The sequence below is a fragment of the Dipodomys merriami genome, unplaced genomic scaffold, assembly GCF_024711535.1.
Source record: "Dipodomys merriami isolate MVZ:Mamm:240054 unplaced genomic scaffold, mDipMer1.0.p SCAF_5, whole genome shotgun sequence".
NCBI lineage: Eukaryota > Metazoa > Chordata > Mammalia > Rodentia > Heteromyidae > Dipodomys > Dipodomys merriami.
The window spans coordinates 55,564,140-55,590,871 of record NW_027206068.1 but is presented as its reverse complement, the minus strand read 5'-3'; the positions used below and the strand labels follow the sequence as shown (position 1 = coordinate 55,590,871).

At 36.6% G+C, this 26,732-nt stretch overlaps 1 protein-coding gene across 8 annotated transcripts in view; it reads left to right on the top strand.

Moving 5' to 3' along the window:
- Cadps2 (calcium dependent secretion activator 2) overlaps positions 1-26,732 on the top strand; it is a 423,408-nt gene that overhangs the window by 302,907 nt on the left and 93,769 nt on the right. For 4 of the 8 annotated variants that reach the window (XM_069996655.1, XM_069996654.1, XM_069996652.1 and 1 more), the window contains exons 14-17: positions 4,927-5,028; positions 8,740-8,803; positions 11,731-11,854; positions 13,960-13,980. In XM_069996655.1, the coding sequence (XP_069852756.1) occupies positions 4,927-5,028; positions 8,740-8,803; positions 11,731-11,854; positions 13,960-13,980 (311 nt within the window). The remainder of the gene's footprint in view (positions 1-4,926; positions 5,029-8,739; positions 8,804-11,730; positions 11,855-13,959; positions 13,981-26,732) is intronic. The other 4 variants (XM_069996657.1, XM_069996656.1, XM_069996659.1 and 1 more) reach the window with 1 other exon arrangement.

Here is a 26,732-nt window from a genome sequence, read left to right as displayed (position 1 = left end):
CAGATTGTAGTCTGAGATTGGCCTTGTACAAAAAAAAAACTGTGAGACTCTCTCTGGAAAACTAAATCACAAGAGGCCAGCCAGGAAACCACGCCCCAGTACTAGAAGAATAAAACAACGAAAGCAAATCTTTGAAGTATAACAAACATAGAAATACTGCATTTGCCACTAGGTAATTCCAGAAGGAAGTTCTTTGTCCTATCTGTTCTGATTTTATCTGTAGCTAAAAGAAGTGTATCTACTTTTAATCATGTTTTATAATGTGTTTACTTCTTAGACTTTTTTCATAGAGGACTTCCCTTTTATTTGAAATCTTGTAACTTTAATAGCTACAAATCCCAGGATAAAATGAAAATATCAAATCTTAGTCATTAGTTCTATCTGAATATTTAATTATCAGCCATAGGGTTAAACTCCAATTAATACATAAATCAGAAATTGTTTGTGTTAGAATCTAAATAACCACTTTTTAACACAGTCTTTTTCTGATCTGTGTGTATGTGTGTGTGTGTGTGTGTGTGTGTGTGTGTGTGCGCGCGCGCGCACGCTTAGGGGAAATGCTCCCAGGTAAAGGAAACAGCACTTGGAAGGATCCTGAGGCTGCACATTCTTTCTGGGTAGTAGGGAAGAGGTTGGAGAGGATGAAGGGATAGGTGAGGACAGATGGTCAGGGAGGAAGCAGAGGTCACCACGTAAGGTCTAGGTAGATGATTATAAAGTCTTCAGCTTTCATATTGTGTCATCGTTACAGGGCCTTGAGTCCAGGCGATTTGCGATAAGATGCATATGCTTAAAGATGTCCTATATAGTGTGCTCCTAGTACTTGACAAAGAAAGGCCTAGAGAAGATGGAGAAAGCTGCAGTGGTACCCAGGATAGGCTGGCTGGGTTCCGTGGAGTCATGGTGGAAGGGGTAGGAGGGAAGATGGTTGGGTTCTGTATCTGTTATCTGTTCTGGAACAAGGCAGAGCCAATAGAAATTCATTTAAGCTGAGTTTATGTAAAATATAATTTTAAAGTCTTTGCTACTCTAAGTCTTCTGAAAATCACTATATTAGGTTTCTTTCAAGGCTTCTAAAATTGCATATCTTGTAACATATGGAGACTTATACAGAGAGCATCTTCAACTGAATTACTAAGTCTTTGAGAAGCACGCTTTAAATGTTACTGACTTTTAAGCTTCTACTTTAAATAAGTAATGTAGTTAATATCTATAAACAATGCTGCTTGCACTCCTTTGAGCATTGTTGCTTCTCAGACACAGCTTTTGTGGTTTAGTAGGACTTGTTTGTTTGTTTGTATTTTGGTCAGTCATGGGGTTTGAACTCTATGTCTGGGTGCTGTCCCTGAGCTCTTCAGCTCAAGGCTAGCACTCTACCACTTGAGCCACAGGGCCACTTCCGGCTTTTTCTGCTTGTAGTACTGAGGAATTGAACCCAGAGCCTCATGCATGCGGGACAAGCATTCTACCACTGAGCCACCTTCCCAACCCCTAATAGGACTTTTTAATCTATGGGTTTTCTGGTTTTGGTTTGGTTTGGTTTTGCTGGTTCTGGAGCTTGAACTCAGGGCCTGAGTGATGTCTCAAGGCCCCTTGGTGCCCAAAGCTAGTGCTCTACCATTTGAGACATAGCACCACCTTAGCTTTTTCTGAGTCGTTTATTGGAGACAAGAGTTTAATAGACATTCCTACTCAGACTGGCTTCCAACCATGATCCTCAGATCTCAGCCTCCTGAGTACCTAGGATTATAGGAGTGAGCCACTGGTGCCCAGCTAAGTTTCATTATTTCTTGTGAAAATAAGGGAAATAGATTAATACATGGTCACCAAGGGCACTGACTTCGGAATGTTAAAGATCCAGGTTCAAGTCCAAGTCTATTCTTCAGCACTTCCCATCTGAGCTGTGTGACCTTGGAGAAATAACCTGATACTCAACATCCTCCTCTTTTGGATTCTAGAGACCGGACTGTTAGGAACATTCTTTCTTATTCAGCTAGCGCTGTGCTATGTGCATCCTTAGAGTTCTGCAACTGATCATTGCTGTTTTTTGTTAGTTATGACAAGGAAAAAAAAATGTTAGTTGCACAGGAAGTATTTGCACTTACTGGCAAGAATTAGTACAGAAGAAACTTGGTGCTTTTAGAATTGATTGAAACAAAGTTGCCAGTCATTCCCAATAATTAAAATTACAAGTCTTCCTTATATACCTAACATTCAGAACCCTGTTTGCTACAAACAGTATGCTAATAAAGGCAAGAATAAATGGTTGAATGCTGTCTTTAACCTGTCATAATTGTGCCAAGGGTAGTATTAAACTCAGTAGCTGATAGGCCTCCCATGTCTGTTGCTCTTATCTCAATGAAACTTGGCACGAAAGTCCTACCCCCTGATTTACCTTTTCTACTCTTGGTTCCATCTGGTGAGGCAGGCAGCATACACCAGTGAGGTTTAATGTACCAGGGTTTCTTAGTCTCCCACTGTGAAGCATGATCTCAACAGAAGACATCACTCAAATCTAACCAGATGGCACAGGCTAGACAGCTAAGCCAAAGCATCACCTCAGTCATCAGAATAATAGGATACATTTCTTGTTCTTTGTATTCTTAAAATCAAAGTTACATAGGCATGTTCAAAGAAAAAAAAACCTGTTGTACTTAGGATATAGGCTTTTATTGATGTCTATAAAATAATAATAATAATAATATAATTTAGGCATTATTTCTAAGTACCTAAGTGACCAGATTAATCCAGATTAATGTTTTCATATAAATTTTATGATCATTGTCAGTACTGATTTGTAAGTTAATCTAGATATTATGTTACAATTTGTTTGATGAAAACTGATTGTGAAATGGTATATGAAAAAACCCATTACTACATTAATTTACAGAATTGGGATTAGGTCATAGTTTACTACTATATATAATATCTACATTGGCCTTTTCTTCCTTTCTGAAGGTATCCAAAAGACCAGTATTTTGTCAGTAGTTTTTTTTTTTTTTTCATAGTTAAAACGTGAGTGCATTCCAATAGGATAAATACAATTGATATGTTAATCTGAGTGTGAAATTAAGTAAAAGTGGTACTTCTTGTTTAGAAATGAATTATGAGTCAGCCATCAATAGCTCACGCCTGTAATCCTAGCTACTCTGTAGGCTGAGATCTGAGGATCATGGTTCGAAGCCTGCCCTGGCAGGAAAGTCTCCGTGAGACTCTTATCTCCAGTTAACCACTCAAAAAGTGGAACTGGATCTATGGCTCAAGTGGTAGAGCTCTAGCCATGAGCACAGAGACGCTCTAGGACAGCTCCCAGGCCCCAAATTGAAACGGGAAAAAAAAAGAATGAAAGAAAGAAAAGAAATGAATTATGAGTATAAGAAATGTTTTCAAAGTATACTAACAGCATGTATGTTTCTGAAGTAGCAAGTTGCTGAACTTTATTGCTTAAATTCTCATATTTAAATGATGCTCAGATAAAGCAAGAGGCCATCATGTCAATATGATTTAGGTAAAGCTTTAAAACTAGTTGCTTTTGTCCTAATTAACTAGTTAATAAGTCTCAGATTTGCATGAACACAGGTACATATATTTTTCTTTCTCTCTGTCTCTGTCTCTTTCTGTCTCACACACACACACATAATATAGTAAGCAGCAAATAAGACTCTTTTTCCCAAAGTTATCTTAAGCATCTTTTGTTTGCTTGTAATAATTTTCTTTCTATTTTATGTGTAAAATCAATATTTTGGGATAACTACACATGTTTAGAAATTGCAGTATATCTTTCAACAAATTAGCCAATAGGGTGAAAGTACCTGTTGTCAGTCATCAACTGCAAAAGACTTATTTGGTTGTTGAAGTACATAAAATGGCATTCAAATAAATGTAATATGAATGTGTTTTTTTCCTTGTGTTAATAAAGGCAGACAGCCTAAATCTGTGTGCTCGAATTTGTAGATGATTGCTATATTTAATATACATATAAAATTGATAATTAAATTGATATATAACATGTTCAAAGTCCCTGCTATTAGACATATTTATATTTTTATTCTAATCATAGTAAAAGAGCCACTTTTCATATGTACTTGTCAAAATTGTAATCAAAAATCATATTCTCCAAAAGGGATATTTAGTTAGAATTTTTTTAGAGAATCATAACTAGTCCTTATATTCTTTTTTTCGGGGGGGGGGTCCAGTCGTGGGGCCTGAACTCTGGGCCTGGGCGCTGTCCCTCAGCTCTTCAGCTCAAGACTCTACCACTTGAGCCACAGCGCTACTTCTGGCTTTTTTTCTTTTTGCTTATGGGGTGCTGAGGAATCAAACCCAGGGCCTCATGCATGCAAGGCAAGCGCTCTACCCCTAAGCCACCATCCCAGCCCCACTAGTCCTTATATTCTGTGTGAAGTTCATTTTAATCTTTATTGGCCCTCATATTTAAATATACACAATATACAAATATGCATAGCATTTCCTTACAGCAATGAAAATTAAATTTCTAATATCATGTTAGGTTAATTTTCATTTGGAAGACAAGCAGTTAAGATGTTGTAGCTTTCATTCAATGTATTTTATAATATCCCCATTCAGGCACTATTCATTTAATTGGTCAAATGTTTGGTACCACTATAAAACACTTTCACTGCCATTCTCAAGGACTAGACATTGTTTTCTGTGGATCTGGAAACTATTTATTGTCATCTCTTACTTTGAAGGTTGTCTAAAAGGGAATAATTCTATTCCATTCATTGTAGGTCAAAACATGAAGTAGGTGGCTGGATACAAATACCTCCACTAAATTTTTACCATGAACACCATTAATATGAATAATAGGGCTGTTCTTTGATTATTTGACAATGTGTGTATGTAAAATCTATCAATATAAAGACTCCATCAATGTATACTGCCAATTCCCATTTTATTTTTCAGGCCTGATGGAATTGGAACTGTTTCTGTGGAAGAAAAAGAAAGATTTGAAGAGATAAAAGAGAGACTTTCCTCCCTCCTAGAAAATCAGATAAGCCACTTCAGGTGTATATTTTGTTCATTATTATCACTATTTGTCTTTTCGTATCCTGCTCAGTCCTCCATTCTCCTGTAAATTGATTATGATGTCTCTCTGCTGCAGCTCCATAGTAATCAGTAGTCCCACATCATCTGCTCAATACTATTTTCAGTTCTTCTCAAACTGTCCTGATCCAGTGCTGCTGCACTAAAAATCCAAGTAGGAATTTATAGACATTAAAGTGATTCTAAATTGTGTAGGTAAATGGAAAATTAATTAAAATAATGCTTCTAAAGGACACGATTAAAGTACTGCTATTAGCTGACTTCAAGATGTATAAAGCAATAGTAACTCATAGATGGATCTCAAATGAGAGTCTGGAAGTAAACTCACACATGTATAAAGTCTAGTGATTTTCAATCACGACACAATGGGAACTTGCAAATTGTACTTTTTCTTTTCAACAAATGATGCTAGAACTATGAGCTACCTATGTGCAGACTACCTACAAGCAGTAGACCTAGAAATTTTCAGTGCCCTTCAGCTAAGCAAACATACTCTAATAATATACCAAAATTATGATTTTATGATTGAGGAAATGATTAACTTGAACTTCATTAAAATTAAAATCCTTTGATTTTTCCAGTGATGTTATTAAAGGAATAAGAAGTCAAAGTAAGAAATAGTCACACAATACATATCTCACACAAGAATTGTATTCAGAAAATGTGAAACTCTTAAAATCTAAATATAAAAATGAATCGCTCCAATTAAAAATTTTAATAGATACCTCATCAAAGACATATGATGAAAAAAGATATATGAAATATCATTACCCAATATAGAAATGCCCCTTAAAACTATGATTAGAGTCAGGTGTGGTAGTGCATACCTGTAATCCAAATACTTGGGAGGCTGAGAGGAAGGAAGACCCAAAGCTCAAGGCCAGATTGGATTACATAAGAAGTCCCTGTCAAAAGCAAAATAAAAAAGAAAGAAAACAACACAACAAAACCTATGTAGGTACCACCATGTACCTATTGACATAACTAAAACATTCAAAGCAATAGCAACAAAATAATTGAGCAGACCAAATGTTGGAATATATGTGGAGAACTGGAGTGTTCAAGGGCTTATTATGATAGGAATGTAATATACCACCCACTTTGGAAACTTTGTCTAGCAAAATTTTAAAAGTTTAGATATCTATGATAAATAGGGCCTAGGAATTTTACCAGGAAAACTGAAAGCCTATGTCTACATGAGAAGACATTCTTTAGACTGAGTAATGGTTTCACAAGGGTAAACATACATCAGAATTTCACTAAAATACATGATTTAAATGTATACACCCCTACAAACCTATCTTTAAAAAAAGATGCTTAGGGCCAGTAGCGCACTTGCCTCCCGTGTGGGAAGCCTTCTATTCTCTTTCCAGCGCTGCAAAAAAAAATAAGAAAAGTAAAATAATAAGAAAAAGTAGTGCTAGGGGTTTCTCTTCATAGTGGGAAGTTAGTAGGATAAAACTGGAAAATGGAGACATGAAAATATTAGAGTGCAATTTAGGAATATGAGATTTAAATGTAAAAAGAATTAGCTGGAATTTGACTGTGTTATCTTGAGAGTAGAATTTACTTGGGCTAGGGTGACGCATTATGAAGGACTTGGAGTTTTTCATTTAAAAAAGCATATTAGAGTTTCCTCTTTAGGCATATATAATTTTGGTAACAAATAAGTGCTGTATTTAAAAATAGATACAGAAAAGGAAATACTTCACCATAAAACAGGACTATATAAACAGGGTTTATATAATCTAGAAAGTTAATTTACCAAAGTAAGAATGTTGTTGACTTCAGGTTTTTCAGCTAAACTATTAAACGTGGTTAAACCTTATTTATTAGTTGAATGTTTTCCAATTTGTTTTGCTGGGTAAAGACCTATCAGAGTGGTTACAAACCCAAAATATTTATCCTGAAAGGTAGAACAAAATGATCTCTTTCTTGGAAAACTTGTTTTGTAAAGATTAATTAAGCTTCTGTGTAGTTATTTTCTGGACTTTATTGATTCAGGATTACTTGTCCTCTGTAAATGTGCTGAATTATTTACACATCGTGGGCAGCTAATGCTAATTCTGAACATACCCAGTGGGACCTCAGAGCCCTGTAATCTGGGGATCAGTAACATTCCATTCAGAAAATGTGTCACCCACAGGTTCATGGAAATAAACAATATGAAAGACAATGGATGGATTATGCAAATACACTGAAAAGATTAAGCAGGGGGAGGGACCAACAAGAACCCAATTTGTGATTTATTTAAAAGTGGATTAAGCCTATAGTATACAAAATGATTAAAGCTACTTTGCTAATTTGCTAATGCTCTAGAAAGCAAAGAGAAAACTCTATTAAAATAAATTGGTTGAGGGGAATAGGCTACAGAGGCCAGATTCAGTAGAGACATTTTTAATAGCAAATAAAATGGCAAGTATATTATTCTGAAGGAAGAAAAAAGGCGGGGGGGGGGGGGGAGAAGTATGTAAATATTCTTAGCCTTCATTTGTGACTTTTTCTGTGACTAGTACAGTTTTTATGGAGCTAAAACCTAATCCTCAGGTCAATCCCACTCAACAAATACTTGCTTTTAAAATGAAGGGCGGAGGAAGTAACAAAATCTTTTTTTTTCTTTTCTTTAAAATATGGTTTTGTGAAACAAACAACTTAGAACACAAGTGTTTCTCATGGAAACATGTTCAAATTTCTGTATGAAAAAAATAATTTCCTTATTATATCTGAGAAAAATGACCACTAAGCCCCTTCATAAATGGAAAGGCCTTCAAGATAAGTAAACTTCTTATCCAGTCATTAGTTTGCAGATGTCTGAGGTAGAGCCAGGGGATATAGCCTGAGGACAGCCAGGAGCCTATATTATAGACATGGGGAGATTGCTGCAGGACTGGAAGATGTGTTTGGCTGAATCTGATTCAACAAAGCAAGGGTCTCCAGCAGAATAAAAGGGCTCTGGTGTTCAGTGTTCTTTAAGTGGAAACTGACCTGAAGAAGGACTCGCTCATCAAGAGCAGAAACCTGTTACCCCTCTGTGGCAGCCATGTTTAAGAGCAGCGCACTTACACCCTGTCTGACCCTCATTGCAGAGCATTCCCCGTGATGTGCCCTGCATTTTTTGCTATGTAATGGGACTCTATGGGCCTAGAAATACTTGGGATAAATGCCTTTGATGATGGAAGCAATTCGCAGGATTCCCATGTGTCGTGTGGGGAGATAGGAGAATCTCAACATCATGGTAACTAAGCAAGTGTCAGTCAAAGGCAGAGCTGGAACTTTGCTGGTCTCTGAAGTTGTGGATATAGCCAATGCTTCCAGTTCCAACCACATGTGTGTAAGAGGAATGCTAAAACTTAAGTAAGAAATCACTAATTATTGCATATTAATTATTCCTTTCCATATGAGTGTGAAATTTTTTTATCAATTATGTTTTTGGTACAAACAACATTAAAACTGTAGAACCACTTTTTTTTTTTAACTCATAGTACCATTATACTTTTAAGGCTTTGAAATCAAGGGCTAAGGCAATATTGGCAGAGGAAATTTTCCTGGATGACGATTTGATGTTGTTTAAATTTCTGTTCATGTTTCTCTACTAGTGCCAATATGGTAAGCGGAATGGTTGAGCTCTTGAGTATTAATATGGTGTTTTTCTTCTTTCTTTTGTTTTCAAAGATATTGTTTTCCCTTTGGACGTCCTGAAGGTGCTCTAAAAGCTACACTTTCCTTGCTTGAAAGGGTATGTTTGAACATTACAAATAATACTTACATTCTCAGTTGCTCTGTATGTTGCTTGTGGAACTAAGCAGCCTCTAGTCTTCTCTTGCTACTACATTCACGTTCTATCTCTTGTGGCTTTTTCTCCCTATCCTGGCCTCATACTATGGCATCATTGGGAAACTATCCATTTTTCCATCTTTTTTTTCTCTCATGAAATAAGGTCTTTTTATTTTTAGTTAATAATCACATCTTTTCAGACTTCACAGTTTTCTTCTAGTATCCTCTCAACTTTATTTATGATTATTTATTTACTTATGGTATGTATCTATTTGCCTGTCATAATCCTTATGCCTGAAAGTTTATGATTTAATATGCACAAACATAGTTCTTTTGTTTAGAGTTCACTTTAGAATTTCTTACTCCAAAAGAGAAAAAGAATTTCTTACTCCAATTTATGTGTTGCTTTAAATAAGTTCTACAATGAATTGAGGAGATACATTTCTCCCACAGAAATAGATGGCAAATGAGATCTTAATTCCATGCTACAAATTGTTGTAAAATGAAAGTTGTTCACATCTGTTTTTGAGGCCATTGCAATTTGAAAGGGAAGTGGCTTTTTCTTCTAGCAATCTATTCATATGCTGGTTATATGCTAATAGTAAAATGAGGTGTTTTCTACTGCTTTCAATATCAGAATTAAAAGGAATTACCAGATATCATATATAGCACATGACTTTATTACCCTTGTCCTGATTCATTGACTCATTTTTGTCTATTTTTCTGCCATATTAACGTTTGAGTTTACACTATTTGCTAGAGTCACTATGAAAAGCAGAAAAGAAAGATGTTATGCAGATATTACAACTCCATTTCAATTACTTTCAGATTGGGAGATTAGATAGGTAGGTAGATAAGTAGACAGACAGACAGACAGACAGACAGACAGACAGATCTAAATCAGTCAGTCTGTAGATAAATCCATCCTTGTTTTATTTGAATATTTGTTCTATTAAAAGGAACATGTTACCCAGTCTTTTCATTTCATCTTGTTCTTTAAGGTATAGTGAACAAAATAAAACCCATAAAGATTGCATTACTTTTTACAATTGCATCCTGTCATGGGTGCTGAGGGCAGCCCGGCTGAATCCTGGTTTCCATGGCAGAGCCTCCCTCCTCCTCCCAGCAGGGAAGAATTAGTGACAGTGGAGATGCCCTTGTGCCCTGCAGTGACAGGTAGCAAGATGACAGTGACCTGTATTCCAGTTATAACCACTAATCACATCTCCTTCTGAATTGAGAGAGATATGTTAAAGGTCATTTTTTCTTTAAAAAAAATTGTTTCTTAATGACAACTTAAGAAAAATACAATGAAATCTGTATGTGAATTTTTAATACCTATAATACTTGGAAGAACACAGAAGTAGGAGACAGAAGTTGCTGAATGTTTTTGCATGTGCCAGCCCTTTCACTTTGTCAGGAAAGAGGATTCAGTATTTTTCATTCCAAATTAAGGTTTCAGGCTCTGATATAATACAAGGTATTACTGAATTTAAAACTTAGACTCCCCCTCTGAGGTAGACATATGCAGTCTAACTTCTAGTTGCTATTTCTTCTACTTCAAGTTTGTCACACAGGAAGACTCATTGCCAAGCTCATAATTTATGGAGCAAGGGGAATTTTTATGTTAAAGTTTAGTCAAAATCACATTTAACTTAATAGTACATGTTTAATGCCTGTACATAGTTTACTGTGCGCAAAAGAATTTTCTTGACTATTGGGGCATCTCATGTTTAGTTAAAGCACCAAATTTATATGAGAATAATGTAAGAGATAATTGAAATTTCCAGGGGATGAACATTTTTAAACTTTGCTGTTCTCAAGAATTAATCTTACCTAAATAATTTTTTTAGGATTATCAAGGGTCACCAATCCTGGGAAGACTGAAAGAGCTAGAGGTTGTAGAATTTTTCAAGAAAAAAACCAGACTGAAACATACCATATTCTTTCAATATAAAAAAGGAGTAGAATACTCACAGTTCTTAACAAAGCATTGTCTTCCTCATATTAACATTTTGCCATGCATTTTTACCCTTTGAATATAAACAATATATGAAAAATGGCATTAAATAATTCAGAAAAATAGTTTGGCTAATAGTATTGTTAGCAGTTTTATCACTAAGAAAGTTTGGATGATAATTATTGAGGAGTCATCATAAAGCATTATATTAAATTTTAGCTGTTAGATACCATTTTATTTGTCCCTTGCCAATAAGAAAATTTGTTAAGGAAAAATAAATTCTAAGAGCAAATTTTAAGGAACCAACAAAGAATATTCTGCTATTTTCTTCAAAATTATAGGAAGTTACCATTTATTTTAACATCTGATCATCTATAGACATTTAGTTTACTAAAACAAAAAGTTTGCTTCTTCTCTTTTCAGAAAATTGTGATCACTGAAGTTTAAACAGATTAGTGCTTTTGATTTTTTAGAGAGCTAAAAAATTATGCCAGTTCTTAATAAAAAAATTTAAAATGTTTCTAATATATTACTCAAAATATCTAGCACTTTTAAATGAAGGATGTGTAAGATAAACTTTATTCCTTGTCCCAAGAATTGTAAGCTAGATCTAAAACAGCTGCTCTAATGGTGTCCTGAGTCCCTGGAGGAAAAGTGACAGTCACACTGAATGGTAGCCTATAAGAGATTTTGATGTGTACAAATGAGGCTTAGACAGGAGGAGCCAAGATTGCAGGATTACGTTCCCAGTTGTGAAGCACCAACTCATTACTTTTCCCCAAGTTACTGCAGACCCCTCCCCTATTCTTAGGAATAATCAGGTCTAGTCCAATTTATGCGTTTTTTTGTTTTTATTTTTAATATTTATGCAACATCTATCTTTTCTGTGTGTGTCTTTGTTTCCCCACCCCTCACCTCTCTCTCCGTAGGTTTTAATGAAAGATATTGCCACTCCCATACCAGCAGAAGAGGTGAAAAAAGTGGTCAGAAAATGTCTCGAGAAAGCTGCCTTGATCAATTACACTAGACTCACAGAATATGCCAAAATAGAAGGTCAGTGCAGTGAGCAATTGCCGAAGTGGCCGTGAGCGCCAACAATGCCTATTAACTGAATTTTCTATAAGAAGGCCTCTCCTTTCCTGAACAATCCTGTTCCATGGCAAAGGGAAATGTCTCATTAAAATCTCAGCTGGTGAACTGAAGAGCTTTTTCCTATTCATTGCTTTAATATGCCTCCTGGGACTCTGCTTGAATGAAAGACCCAGGATTCGTGCTTAAGTTGTCCTTTGTTCTTATTTTGAGTTTTCAAGAAACCAAAAGGTGTTTTCATGGGTTGTATTTTTGACATTACTGTAAGTATTTCTAACATTTAAACTCTGGGCTGTGGTTTCTTTCCTGATCAGTATCAGGATAGCATTATGTAATTTTACTTTCTACTCTGTACTTCCACTCAGAGAAGGAAGAAACTCGTTGATTATTGAAAGGGCTCACGTAAACCCACAGAACTTCCTGCAGCTTTTAATTGCTTGTAGTATATTGATGCATTTGAAAGATTAGATCTCTTGAGAGGACTGTGCACTTTTTTCTCTTTCTTCGCGTTTTATTCATTAAGGATACGGATATTTAAAATGTGTTGAGATAAGTAGACTGGAATTTAAGGCAAACCTGCAAACTCAGCTTTTATGTATCAGTCTTTGGGTTGCTTTTTTAAGTTAATAGAAAAGCCTTCAAATTCTTGACTCAAATTACCACAAAACTGGCTTATACAATGCAAGCAGCATTACTGGGGGGAAGGAGGGGAGGAAAAAGTTTGCAGTTAAAGTTAAATGCTTATATCTGAAAATAAAAATCAAGTTATCTTTTAGAAAATTGTTAGTAACTAATGCAAAATGTGTTTAATGAATTATAAATTTATGAAGTAGTTGATATGAGGTTCATTTTTTTATAAAGAAATTACCCAATGAAAACCCCTGATTCTAATTGGTTGGGTTATCATTCCTTTTTTTACCTCTCCAGATCTGGTCAAACACTCTAACAAGCATGTGATAACCATCCTCCTGAGTGATTAACAAAAAAGGCATCTCATCACTATAGCAACCAATATTATATCACGAGAATAACAACATGAAGCCTCCTTAGTTACCAGTTTAACATCATTAATTATGATATCACGTTGTGTTAAAGTAAAAGCAATGAACATTAGATCATTTGAGGAAAGTAGAAGATAAACACTTTGGTTTCTAGTTTTGAATACTCATTCAAATTATTTTCATGTTTTGGGAGTACTGACAGTTCTGAACACAGATGGAAAAGATGGGCATGTTAAAACCTTTTACAGAGGAAAAAGTTTAATATGCTTTTGTACAGATGTTATATACTCTGTTCAAAAACACAGCAAGAATCCTCTTATTCTTAACTGATTTAGCTATTTTTTATTATTATGTACAAGAATACTTAAAAGATAGGCAGTATATTTTCCTGTGTATCTCTTTATAAAAAAAACATAGAGTCCATTTTTAAACAAATAAGGAAATCTCTTTAATTTGGAAATATCAAACTAAGCCTGCTCTAGGAAAACGTCTATAGTAGGAGAGGGGCCAGGGGATCCATCTACTCATTGATTTCTAGTCTAGTGTGCCAGTATTCCCAAAAATGGATCCTAGCAATTGACTCAAGAAGAACTTTCCAGCCATCTCATTTCAGAATTACAAAATAAGGGCTGGGGAGGTAGCTCAGTGGTCGAGGGCTTGCCTTGCATTCATGAGGCCCTGGGTTTGATTCTCAGCACCATATAAGCAGAAAAAGTTGGAAGTGGTGCTGTGGCTCAAGTGGTAGAGCCCTTGCCTTGAGCTGAAGAGCTCAGGGACAGCGCCCAGGCCCAGAGTTCAGTCCCCATGACCACCAACAACATCAACAAAAATTACAAAATAATAGCAGATAACTGAGGAAAACTTCTATTCATGTTCACTGTATATTACCTTTCTCTTCGATTTTAGAAGTGCTTTCATTTTGTATTCAGGACTAGACCATGACACACTCAAATTTAAATTAGAAGTAGAAGGGTGACCTAATTTTCTTTGCCAATCTGGCCATCTTCAGTGCATGAACAACATGGTAGACATTGTTTTTTTCCTAAATTCTCTTTTCTTATGTTTTAGGCCCTGCAGACAAGGAATCAGGTAATTAACATTTCTGCATGCATGTACCATGGTTTCCAATGTGGTGCTGTGACTTTTTAAAAGCCATTTTATTGAGATATAATTGACATACAAAAATCTGCGTGGATTTAACATATATAACTTGATATGTTGAGAAATAAATGTGTAGCCATGAAATCAGCAGTAGAATTTATGAAGTTAGCCTATCAGTTCCAAAGCTTCCCCTACTTCCTTTCTTTATTATTGCTACTGATAGTTATTATCATTATGTGCTGAAAATAAAACAATATAAAATATTTTCTAGCAAGTGTTAAGCATACAGTAGATGGACTGCTACCCTGGAGATCTATGGGACTCCTGAGACTTTGTTTATGATTAGTATCTGCCTGTTTCCTCTTTACCTAGCAATTACTCTACTTATCTGAAGTTTGACTGAATTAGATTGTTCATGTAAATGGTGTCATGAGATATCTGTACTATTGTATCTGATTTATTTTGCATAGAGTGATGTCTTCTGCATTTATTCATGTCACAAGTGGCAGAATTTGCTTCTTTTTCTAAGGCAAAACAATATTCCATTGTTTGCATATCCAAGTTTCCTTATCTGTTCATCCATCCATGGGCATTTGGATTGTTTTTTATATCTTGATTATTATAAATAATGCTGCAATGAATGTGGAAGCATGTATATCTCAGAGATTCTGATTGCCTTCGGTTGTATGGCAGAATTGAGATCGCCAAATCCTTTTGTTGGTGGGCTTTTTCAAGAATCCCCGTACTGTTTTCCACAGTGTTTTTCCAATTTACATTCCCACCAAAAGTAATAAAGATTCTCTGTTCTTTGCCTCTTTACCGAACACTTGGTATGTTTCTAGAGAGTTGTTTTTAGGACTATGCATCCTGGCCAGTGTGAGGTAATACTTCATTTTGCTTTTGATTTGCATTTTCTTGAAGATCAGTGATGCCAAGCATTCTTTATATATGCTAGGAAACTGCTGGCCATTGTTTAAGAAATATCTAATTCAGTTCTTTTACCCATTTACATCAGTTGTTTTTCCATTGAATTTCAGGAGTTTGTTATATTGTTCAGCTATTAAACCTTTGTGAGATGGATGGTTTGCATACAACTTCTGTCATTCTCTAAATTGCCTTTTCTTTTTGTTGAATTTGTTTTTATTGCTTATACGCTATTTTGCTAGTAGTGGAAAGCCTCTCCTTTTCAGGATACCTGTTCGATCATTTCCACTAGGATACTGAAAATGCTTGGACTCTTTCAGAACTATTACTGATGTTCTGTAGGGAAAATGCAAGCCATTTATCTCTGTGAAAGTTCAGCAATATTTTCATGTGAATTGAAAAGCAAGAAACCTGAGGCTACATTAATGCTATGCATTATGTTTTAAGCATGGGCACTAATCTTGTTTGGAAGTGCTTGCCAATATGTGAAGGGCTCTCACAAAGACAAGACCATATTCCTTTATCACTCTTGTAAAATAACATGAGAGTAAAAAAAGCATACTTGTTATCAAATAAAAGTAGGCAGTTCATAACTCTGAAAGTTGTTAATGATACAACTAAGCAAAGGTTATGAAATTACTTTCTTAGGAAATTGCCAGAAAATAATTTTTGATGGATCTCTGGAATTTTATAGGTCTTCATTGCTCATCTGTTATCATAGTGGTAGCTACAATTTAACTCTGTGTTATTTTTTGTTTCTGGTGGATCTGCCTCCTCTTGAGGTCCTTGTAGTCATGGTCCCTAATGGCTCTGTACTCACAGCCAGCTCTGGGTCTTCTGACAAAGATAGGGCTCCTAACTTTGGAAGGAGGCCAAAGGTTAGTTAGTTCCTTCTGAAAACAACAGAGTTGGAGACAAGTGATGAACCTTTCTAATCCTAGTTTCCTCATTTGAGTCCTGTTTGCATGCAGTATTATAGACAAATTTGCCTGGGTTGTTTCTGTGTTTGTCAGGCAGTATCATTTACAATCAGGACCAAACACTCAGAGCATGGAAAATGGAAAGAAAGTAATCTTATAATGATTGCTAATGCACGTTAAAAATAACTAGAAAGAGACTGCCTTCTCATCTTTGACATTCCATTGCAATAGCATCAATCTTCTACATGTGAAACTCACAATCTGTTTGGGGCATTTTATACCTCACGATATTGCTGCTGCGAGAATATATCATTATTGTCCTTGTTTACAAACAAGAAGTCCACCTGGGAGTATAGACTCACCTGGTCCCTTACCTTTGGAGTTCTGCTCTTCTGCTTTGAAATAGTTATGGGTCGACCATGAACCTTGTACAGCCTTGTACAATCATAAGCCTGTATAATTGCCCCATTCAGCCAAAGAGAGGAAGGAAGAGAAAAGCTCTGCTCACTTACTTTGCTTCCCTAGCTAAAAGTCTTCCCCACACTCCTACTTAGCATCTATAGCAACCACTCACGGTAGCAACTCTAATTAAATCCATATTGAGAAAAGAGAAGATTAAGGAAATGCTTATCTCAGTGGAAGAATGCTCCAAAGTATTTCAGAGTTTTTCAGAAATGCAATTGCATCCTTCCAGTTGCATTCAATAGTTGGTTAACTGTTCAACAGGACTACCTAGTGACCATCCTTGTTAAGGGCTGCTTTTGAACATGGGTAAAAATAAGACTATCAAGTATATGTTTAAGAGCTCAAATGTTTGATGATTTTTTTCTTCAAATGATAGACTTCTGAGCTGTTATCCTACCTTTTTTATTTATTTTTTTGTCAAGGTGGAGTTCAAAGGGCTTACAGTTACATAAGTAAGATAATAAGTACATCTCTTGTCAAACTTGTTATCCTTCCCTCACTTTCCTCCCTCTTTCCCTCCCTGTCCAATGCCCCCACACGCAAGTTGTATAGATCATTTCCAACATATTGTCTTGTATCACTCTTGCATTGGTTCCCCACTTTTCCTTTCTCTCACCATTCTGTTGTTTCCCCCTCCCTTCCCTAATTCAGATAAATGTATATACAATACAAAATCAAGACGTGTTGTGATTTTTTCCTCCTATGAACTGCCTGTGTGCCAAAGAGGTTTTCTGCTTACATCATTCATTCTTTAACAACCTCACTAAATAGATGTTTTACAGAGGTGTAGCTAAGAAAGACCTCAGGGAAAAAGTTAGAAACTTGCACAGGGCTGTACATTGAAAACTCAGCAGACCTGAGATTCACACTGTGGCTCTCAGACCACAGAGTTCTCAACATACTCTACCTGTTGCTGTACTTCCAAAGACTGTAATGACAGCCAAAGGCAAGGGTTGATATTTGTACATAGACTTCAAAAATGTTGTTAGTTATTTAATAAATATTATGACCAGCACCATTCTAAGCAGTTTATGAATCAACTTATTTTTCCTTGTACCATTTTAAGTTATTATACCATTATTCCTTTTTTAGGAAAAAAATGAGAAAAAGTGGTATATAGCCTGTGTATAGTCACATAACTAGTAAGTAGGAGATTTAGAACTCAACTATCCATTGGTCTGTCTACTTCCATCCTCTGTCTTTCACCTTCTTGAAAATTTGCTCTTGAAGTCATTTCATTTGAATTCATTTCATTTTGAATTCATTTCATTAGCTCTTGAACTCATTACATTGTTTCCATAGGTCTCATAATATCAAGAGGTCAAATAATTAAAATTTGGAACTTCCCTCTTAACCCAGATGAGCATTCATCCTGTTGTCATCTGGAATGCTAGCTCCATTAGGAAAAGGGATTTGGCATTTTCATAATTGCAACATCCACAGTGCTGAGAAAACTGCATATTTGGAACCTGGTAAATGTATATGTTAAACAAACAAATGAGTTTCTGACATATTCCTGGGCTCAATTATAGTGGAAAGAACATCTGTAAATTGGTAAGCAGCTTTTTAAGCAAAGACTAGATCGTTAAAATATAGGCAAAAATAGAGCCACTGGAAAATAACTAGATTGGAAGAAAAACAACCAGAGTTACGGGCTATGGTTACATGTACATTAAGCAAAAGCACTGATTCTGGACAGGGAAGTCAGAGAGTACAGATACAGTAACATTAAGCACTAAGTAATCCATCCTCTGGCAGTTGTTTTTAGAATCCAGCATGCATGCACCCACATGCTCTCACATGCTCTTCCATTCTTATCTTCCAGTCTTCATGCTTCATCATCATCACAAATGTTCAGAATCAAAGGATTTTAAACATTAGTAATGGGTTAAACAAATGACCTTTCTTAAATATCCTCTTTCCTTCTCGGTAACTATTTGCTGATAGCTCATTTTTAGAACTTGAAATTTCTAAAAAGCAACTCTTTTTTTAATTTGGGAGTCAAAAAATACTATTTGATTGAATTGGCTTTTTTTTAGTACTAATAAGAAGTGTCACTGAAATTCAAAATGACACTGAAACTTTACTCAATCTTTGTTCTTTTTTGTTTTGTTTTGGTGCCAAGGCTTGAACTTAGGACCAGGGTACTGTCCTGTAATTTTCTTTGCTTACCAGTAGAGCCACGCTCTATTTACGTTTTTGTTTTTGTTTTGGTAGTTAATTGGAGATAAGAGTCTCACTGACTTTCCTGCCTGGGCTGGTTTCAACCATAATCCTCTGATCTCAACCTCCTGAGTAGCAAGGATTACAGGCATGACCCATTGGCACCCAGATACGCGCACACACATACACACACACACTCTCTCTCTCTCTCTCTCTCTCTCTGTCTCTCTCTGTCTCTGTCTCTGTCTCTCTCTCTCTCTCTCTCTCTCTCTCTCTCTCTCTCTCTCTCTCTCTCTCTCTCTCTCTCTCTCTCTCTCTCTCTCTCTCTCTCTCACTACTGGCCTTTTTTTCTCCACCTTCTGAATTACAGATGTGAGCCACTATGATTGGCTGAATTCATTATTTAGTCCAAAGTACTTCTTATAGTCAAGAATAGCAGTCATACATTCTTACAACATTCTCTGGGAACTCCTAGAAGCGACATGTCAACATGATTCACATCAAGAAGCAGGAAGAGCTCCTTGGAGTTGGCCTTGACCTGGGCTCACTTGTATAGACTTGGCACAGAGGCTCCCTGTGAATTTTAAAATGTGGGGTAAAATGAACAAAGGGTAGCAGGGATAGGGCAGGAGAGTCTTCGTGAAGAGAGGAGTTTTCTCAGCCATCTGGTTGCCAGGTTTCCCAGCACTAAGTCCCAATGCACTCATTTTCAGAGGCTCAGTTGAACAGGACAGAGAAGCTTTCCCAGGGGACCAGAGTGCTTACTTTCTTTGAGAAGTTACACTTGTGACAGTCCTTACGTCATTAGGCTGTGTGTACCATCTGGGTGGCATTTTAATTTAGCACTACATTGTGAAATGATAGTGATAAATAATAAATAAACAGAATCTGTCCTGCTTAAGAACTACTGTGTCTGAAAGCTGAGTATGTATACAATATGGTGTACTAGAAGAAGGCGTTTCTCTGCAGTTATTGGTTTCTTAGTAATGCTTCTCAGATAGTATAACTGTATTCTCTCATCAAAGTCTGATGTGTTCACTGATAAATTTGTGTTAATTTTTTGACTGCTTGATGTCACCATGATAAATTTAGTGATAAGCTCCAAATCCTGCATCCCTTAAGCATTTGGCAACACTTTGTAGAAAATGATTTGTACATTAAAGGAAAGTGAACTTTCACCCAAAAGAAACCAACAGGTAGTTAAAGAATTTCTTTTTTTTGGCGGGGTAGGGGTTCGGGGGAGTCCGGTCGTGGGGCCTGAACTCTGGGCCTGGGTGCTGTCCCTCAGCTCTTCAGCTCAAGGCTAGCGCTCTACCACTCGAGCCACAGCGCCACTTCCGGCTTTTTTCTTTTTTTTGCTTATGTGGTGCTGAGGAGTCGAACTCAGGGCCTCAGGCATGCAAAGCAAGCGCTCTACCACTGAGCTACCTTCCCAGCCCAAGTTAAAGAATTTCTATCTGGCTTTTTGGATGGTTTATCAGAGACAGTGGGACATTAGACAAGTAATAAAATACCTCCTGCTAGATTGCCTGCTGGTTAGGGGAAAGGTCCGTAGATGTAGTTTCTGACTCTAAAATATGGAGGATTACTGTCTTTTGAGAAAGTCATATAGTTAAGTCTTTGAGAGCTTTTTATCCTTTAAAGCCATATTTTATGCATTATCACACAGAATGCAATGATTTAATTTTTATGATCATGTAGATATTCTATGGTGGATATAATATAAGTCATAAATTACTTTGACTCCATTATCTAATTGGTTATCGTTGAAGTTCTACATATGAACTATTATTTGTTAATAGTATTTATCAATATGATGGTTTAGGCATCTTTAATACTACTTCCTGGCCCTATGATTAGCTTTTTTCTATTCAATGTACATGCAAGAAAGTATCAAGACTATATTCCATTTTAGTACTATATAAGTAATACTCTTTGTTAATTTTCATATTTTATGTGGAGTGAATGAGGACTGCTTATTATGTTTATTTCACCTTAGCTTTTCTCTTATCCACTCTTAACCTTCTGAAAAACTAATGCCATACTATGTACTTTCTGTTCACCACAGAAAGTCTTACATATCAAAAACTGTTTGTGGAGGCATAATAAACTAGGGCTGCAGACATGATTAACTAGAAATTGCATATGAAGACATCATTTTTCACAGAGCTTTTAAACTTTGTGTCTCTGTGCAGAGGACTATCTGAACTGTGTGCTATGGCCCAGTTGCTCTTGCATGCTCAAATAACTAGCCAAGCATCTGAGAAGGCAGATGAGGACAGGAGGAACATCCTTTTATACCCTCAAACAACACAATAATCTGTCCCTAAATTACCCACAGCTTTAGGGATCAGAGGAAAGAATCATGGAACTGTCACCCTCAGACAGACTGTGGAGGTACATAAGAACCTTTGTGCCGGGCTGGGAAGGTAGCTCAGTGTGGTAGAGCGCTTGCCTTGCATGAATGAGGCCCTGGGTTCGATTCCTCAGCACCACATAAGCAAAAAGAAAAAAGCCAGAAGTGGTGCTGTGGCTCAAGTGGTAGAGTGCTAGCCTTGAGCTGAAGAGCTGAGGGACAGCGCCCAGGCCCAGAGTTCAGGCCCTACAACCGGACCCCCCCCCCAAAAAAAAAAGAACCTTTGTGCCTCTCTGCTCCAAAACTATCTCTGTATATGCATTTCTTTGACATCATTCCTGCTTGGTTTCAGTAAACTTGGGGAAAGCAATGGTGTGTGATTTTCCACTTTGAACCCTTGAAAGCACTTCATGCTGCCTCTACTTTTCACATTTTACCCCTTATAATGGAACAAATCTCTCCAGCACTGACTCATTTGTCATGCCTCTGTGGAGGTGTTCTGTGACCTCAGCAAGTAATACTTTTCCTTGTTCTACCATCTTTCCTCATGAGTCATCCATCCTGCCCTTTTGTTGTAACACAATTGTATTTATTTATTGTACAGTATGAGTTGTGACAGATAAGGACAGCCTCAATCCATGTTGATTATAGCTAAACCCCAATATAAAAATTGAATTGAATTGGATCTCAAACAATGGCCCTCTCTAAGTGAGAAATTGGCGTGACATTTATTTAAATGACACATATGCTAGGATATTTGAGGGCAGTCTCGCCTGTCAACTTAGAAGTTGATAGTTTTCAGTTTTCTAGCTCTTTTGCTACCTTCCCTTTCTTCAGCTTCCCAGGCCAAAGGAGGAGAAGGTTTCCTTTTCAAAACCAAGTCACTGTCCTATAATGTTGATCCCAGTGCTCTCTACTTCTTTCTGGATGGATTCCATTCCATTATGAAGCTCTTCTTTCTCCTGTGCTTGCCCCTCTATCTTCTTTCTAGCTCTTTCCCCTCCATCTGTAAACATGGTATTACCCTAAAACTGTGTTTATCTTGAACTCTACATCTTCTTCCAACTGCCCTCTAAAGAATATATATTCTCACCTTTATTTTCTTCGCCTTCATTTCTCATGTCACAAATAGGTGTTATCTAATCTTGCCAATCTGCCTGGTGGATGAATTAGACTAGTCTAGATGGAAGAAGACAGAATGGGAGGGAGAGAGGTTTTTAAATTATTTTCCTGATGGTGCTCAATGGTAGCATGCCTACCTAGAATGTACAATCTCTAGTACAGACAGAGTTGGGGGAGATATTCTGGTACATTCTGTCCTTTCCTATCCCTTCGTTGACTTCAACAGTCAATGCCAGTAAAATTGGTGGCACTAGGCCAGATTTCCAATATCGGGAAATAATATTAAGATGAGTGTCAACTCTGCTGCAGTGAGATGTTGATGAAAATAAGAATGGGCTGAGGAATCACCTCTTTACCACCCCATCCCCAAGGTACATGGAGTTCAACCTAAGGAGACTGTGTCCAGGTACTGCTGCTGTGAATATAGTAGACTAAAGGTGATTCGCTATCCTTAGCAGTTGTGTACTAGTTGATTAACAGTAATAGCAATAATAGCAATATATAACTCTGTATTTCTTGAGGCTGTCAAGCCCAATGTTTAAGCTCTCTGCTGTGTAGACTCCAGCAAAGGTCATGACCAGGACCATCCCATTATCCCATTCTCAATAACTCCAAATGGCCTGAGCTCTTATGCCTCAAGACCCAAACTACTGAAGAATAATTTTTTAAAAGACATTAAACAAAATTCCCTTTACTAGTGGGATAGATGAGGCAAGTATTCAAATTGAGCTCAGTATCTCAATGGAATAAGGAAGATTCTAGAAGGAGAGTATACAAAGAAGGCTAAACTTATGTAGGAAAGAAATAGGTAAGATTTCCAATAAAAAAGAAGAGATGAAAATAAATGTGTATACTAGAGGAAAGTAACTGGAGACACAAGAGATATTGAAAATAACAGACATATTGTAAGGAAATATAAAAAAAGTCCAGTTGAAATTGACATGTGCTGAAGTAGTATATGTGCGTTAAAATCAGCACAAGAAAAACAAAGAGCTCTCCCTAAATCCTTAAGCTAAGTTGGTGTGTGGGAAGTAAGAAACATTAATTTTTATTCAAAGTAATTGTACAAAATGAGAAAGAAGTCAAAGCTGGCTCATTTATTTCATTCAAGATGAATATCATCTTCATCCTCAAGCCTGATAAATAGATAATATAACAAGAGAATTGTCATAGGCCTGTTTTATTATAGTTTGCATATTTCCTAAATATCACAAGAGTATAAACAATGATGCATTTGGAAAATAATATACTATTAACAAGGGATCTTGTCCCAGATATATGAGTGGTTTAACATAAGAAAACTAACCAAACTCAAAGAAAATTCATGAGGTCAATAGATGCAAAGAAAGTAACAGATCAATACTCATATACATTTAAAATTGTGATAAACATATACATAGTAAAAATAAAACATTTTTAAAAACTGTGATGGGATTCCAACTCCATTCAGGGATTCCTGAATGATCCACATCCTCAGCCCTGAATGTTTTATTCAATGGAGAAAGTCTAGAGGCTTTCCCCCTAAGATTAGGAACAAGTACATGTACTACTAGGAATCTGGGAAAAACTTTAGGAATATATGAAGTGAATTGAAAAACAGACAGGAGATAAAATGTTTGCAAATGAAATGTCATCTTCCTAGAAAATTTAACAGGACCCAACAGATAGAACTTATTAGAACTTATAGGAGAATTTAGCACTGGATTATAAAGTTAACTTGCTAAAATCAATAGTCTTTCTCTATGTGGGTAATTCTCAATCAGAAATCTCACAACCTCAAAATAATGCAGATCTGAAAGGGTTTTATTCTATGTGGATTATATCTACAAAACTTACTGTGTTAGAATAAAAGATATTTATAAAACATTTACTTAGCAGTATATAAAAGCTGTGAGCATGAGTAAAATATGTAAAACATTTTATAAAACAAAAATATTTATTGACATATTGCATGACATCATTTTACCTCTTTAATATCTCTGTAATGATCTATGTTCATAGAAGACAGCTGAACTCTCCTAGTGCTTCTTCATGCCATCCATTGTAATGTGTTATTTTGATTAGTGTTATATTAATTTCCCTCACAGGCTCATTTATTAAATGTGTGGTGTTATTTTGGGAGGGACTGCAAAGTTCAGGAGATGGGGTCTAGCCAGAAGAAATATGTCATTTTGGGTAAAGCCTTGTGTTATCTTACCCTTGGTTACTATGAGTTTCGAACTCTCTTTCCTGGCAGCCCTGAGGTAAACTACTCTACTCTACCATACCCTTCCCACCATGTTGGACTGAAATTTTTGAAACTCAGAACTGAAATAAATAATTCCTTCCTTAAATTGTTCTCTCAGACATTTTGGAGACAACAATGAGAATGCTAATGGATTTGTTGTATATGGGGGGAAAATGTCTAGCTAGGAAAGGTATAATGTCCGCAGGAAGATTGTGGGTTTAAGATAGCATAGATGACTTACATGAGATTTTTTTTTTTGCCAGTCATGGGGCTTGAACTCAGGGCCTGAGTACTGTCCCTGAGCATTTTGTTCAAGGCTAACACTCTACCACATGGGCCACAACATCACTTCCGGCTTTTTCTGTTTATGTGGTACTGAGGAATAAACCCAGGGCTTCATGCATGCGAGGCAAGCACTCTACCCCTGAGCCACATTGCCAGTCCTGGTAAAGTACTTTTTAAAAACAACCTTGTCTCAGGCTGGGAATATGGCTTAGGGGTAGAGTGCTTGGCTCGCATGCACGAAACCCTGGGTTCTATTCCTTACCACCAATTAAACAGAAAAGGCCCAAGTGGTGCTGTGGCTCAAGTGGTAGAGTGCTAACCTTGAGCAAAAAGATCCTCAGGGATGGTGCTTAGGCTTTGAGCTCAAGCCCCAGGCTGGCAAAAAAAAAAAAAAAAAAGAAAAAAGAAAAGAAAAGAAAAGAAAAACAACCTTGTCTCATCAGAAAATGTCTTACGCTATTGAGAGGTTCTCAAACTTATGACAGATACAAGTTTTCTCCACTTTTACTTGGAAGGTATAATGTCACTGGCAGTTATATTGTCTGTTGTTTTCCTTAAACTAATGTGTTTATATCATTCAGTTCTCAGAAAATATCTACCAAATATCTAAATCTGAACAAGGCTCTTGTGGCTATATCCTATAATCCTAGCTATTCAAGGAGGCTGAAATCATAGGATCATGATTTAAAACTAGCCCAGGCAGGAAACTCCTTGAGACTTTATCTCCAATTTACCTAAAGCTGGAAGTGTAGCTGAGGTTCAAGTGGTAGAGTGCCAACTCTGAGCAAAAATGACAAGCAAGAGAGCAAAGTCTGGAGTTCAAGCTCCAGTACTGGCACAAGAAATAAAATCCAAGTTTAATTAACTGTATTTTGTCTTTCATTGTTTCCAACAACAAACTTGTTCTGTAGAAGAGAGAGTGATCAGCTCCCCTCTTGATTCAGTGACACAAATATGTTTCTTTGAAGCAATTGTTGTACTTTAGCATGCAAAAGTATATTGTGGAATATTCCTGCTTTGTCCCATATATTGTTTTAAAATGTTTTCTTAAAAGGGCAGTGACATCATACATTTAATAACTGTACTCCTCCAATGACAACCTAGTGTTAGCATTTTCTTTTTCTTAAATGCATTGTCTTAAAGAATTCAATGACAGTTATAATTTAGCAACTCAGATTTGATTCATGCTCGGACAACAGCAGTCTTACTTACCCTTGCTTTTCCAACATTGATGTAAATGTCAACAGAGTTTAAAAGGAAAAGAACACTTTAGTATTATTTTGATGGTAGTTTTGATCCCTGAATGGTTTCAGAGACCCCTAGAGGTTCATAAACCACCCTCTGAGAACCACGGTTGTTCCCCATCTATTGATTAGGTAGAAAGTAAATCCTTTCACAGCTACCACCATGGTTGGGCATTTAGAAATTAACTGCCCAAAGCATACAAAATTTCACAGACATCTATGAAGACAAAAATGGAACGCAAAGGTCATAGAAAATAGCTTCAAATTGTACAGGCAGTAAGCTTGGATGATGACTTAATACTGTCAAATGTAAATATCTCCCAAATTAATCTGCTGGATTTTTAACCAAAATTCTAGTATTCTTTTTAAAGAACTCAATAAAAAAATTTTAAATGTAGGAGCTGGGCTTGCAATCCCAGTACTTGAGAGACAGAATTGGGAGGATCATGATTCAAGGCCAGCCTAAGTGACATACCAGCATGTTGTCTTGAAAACTAGAAAGGAAAGGAATGAACAAAAAAAAAACTTAATCAATCTAGAAACATGCAGTGAAGGCGTGTCTTTCTAGATACTACGATAAGTTGCACAATGATTAGCAATGTCCATAATTACATAGGATGGGAGTGTTCAGTCAGACCCCTGTACACGGTGTCTGGTGTGTTTTGTCTGTAATAAAGGTGGTACTGAGTCCAGTGGTAACAAAACTATGAGGTGGGAGGTGAGGATAAAAGGTAAAACTGGATAAAAATCATGTGGACTCAAGCTGGAAAGGTGGCTCAGTGGTAGAGTGCTTGCCTTGCATGTTTGAGGCCCTGGGTTCAATTCCTCAGCACCACATAAGCAGAAAAAAAAAGCGGGAAGTGGCGCTGTGGCTCAAGTGGTAGAGTGCTAGTCTTGAGCTGAAGAGCTGAGGGACAGAGCCCAGGCCCAGAGTTCAGGCCCCACGACCGGACCCAAAAAAAAAAAAATCATGTGGACTCCACTCTGATTGAATCTAAGTGTATAAGTTTAGCGTTTTCCTTCAGTTATCCTCA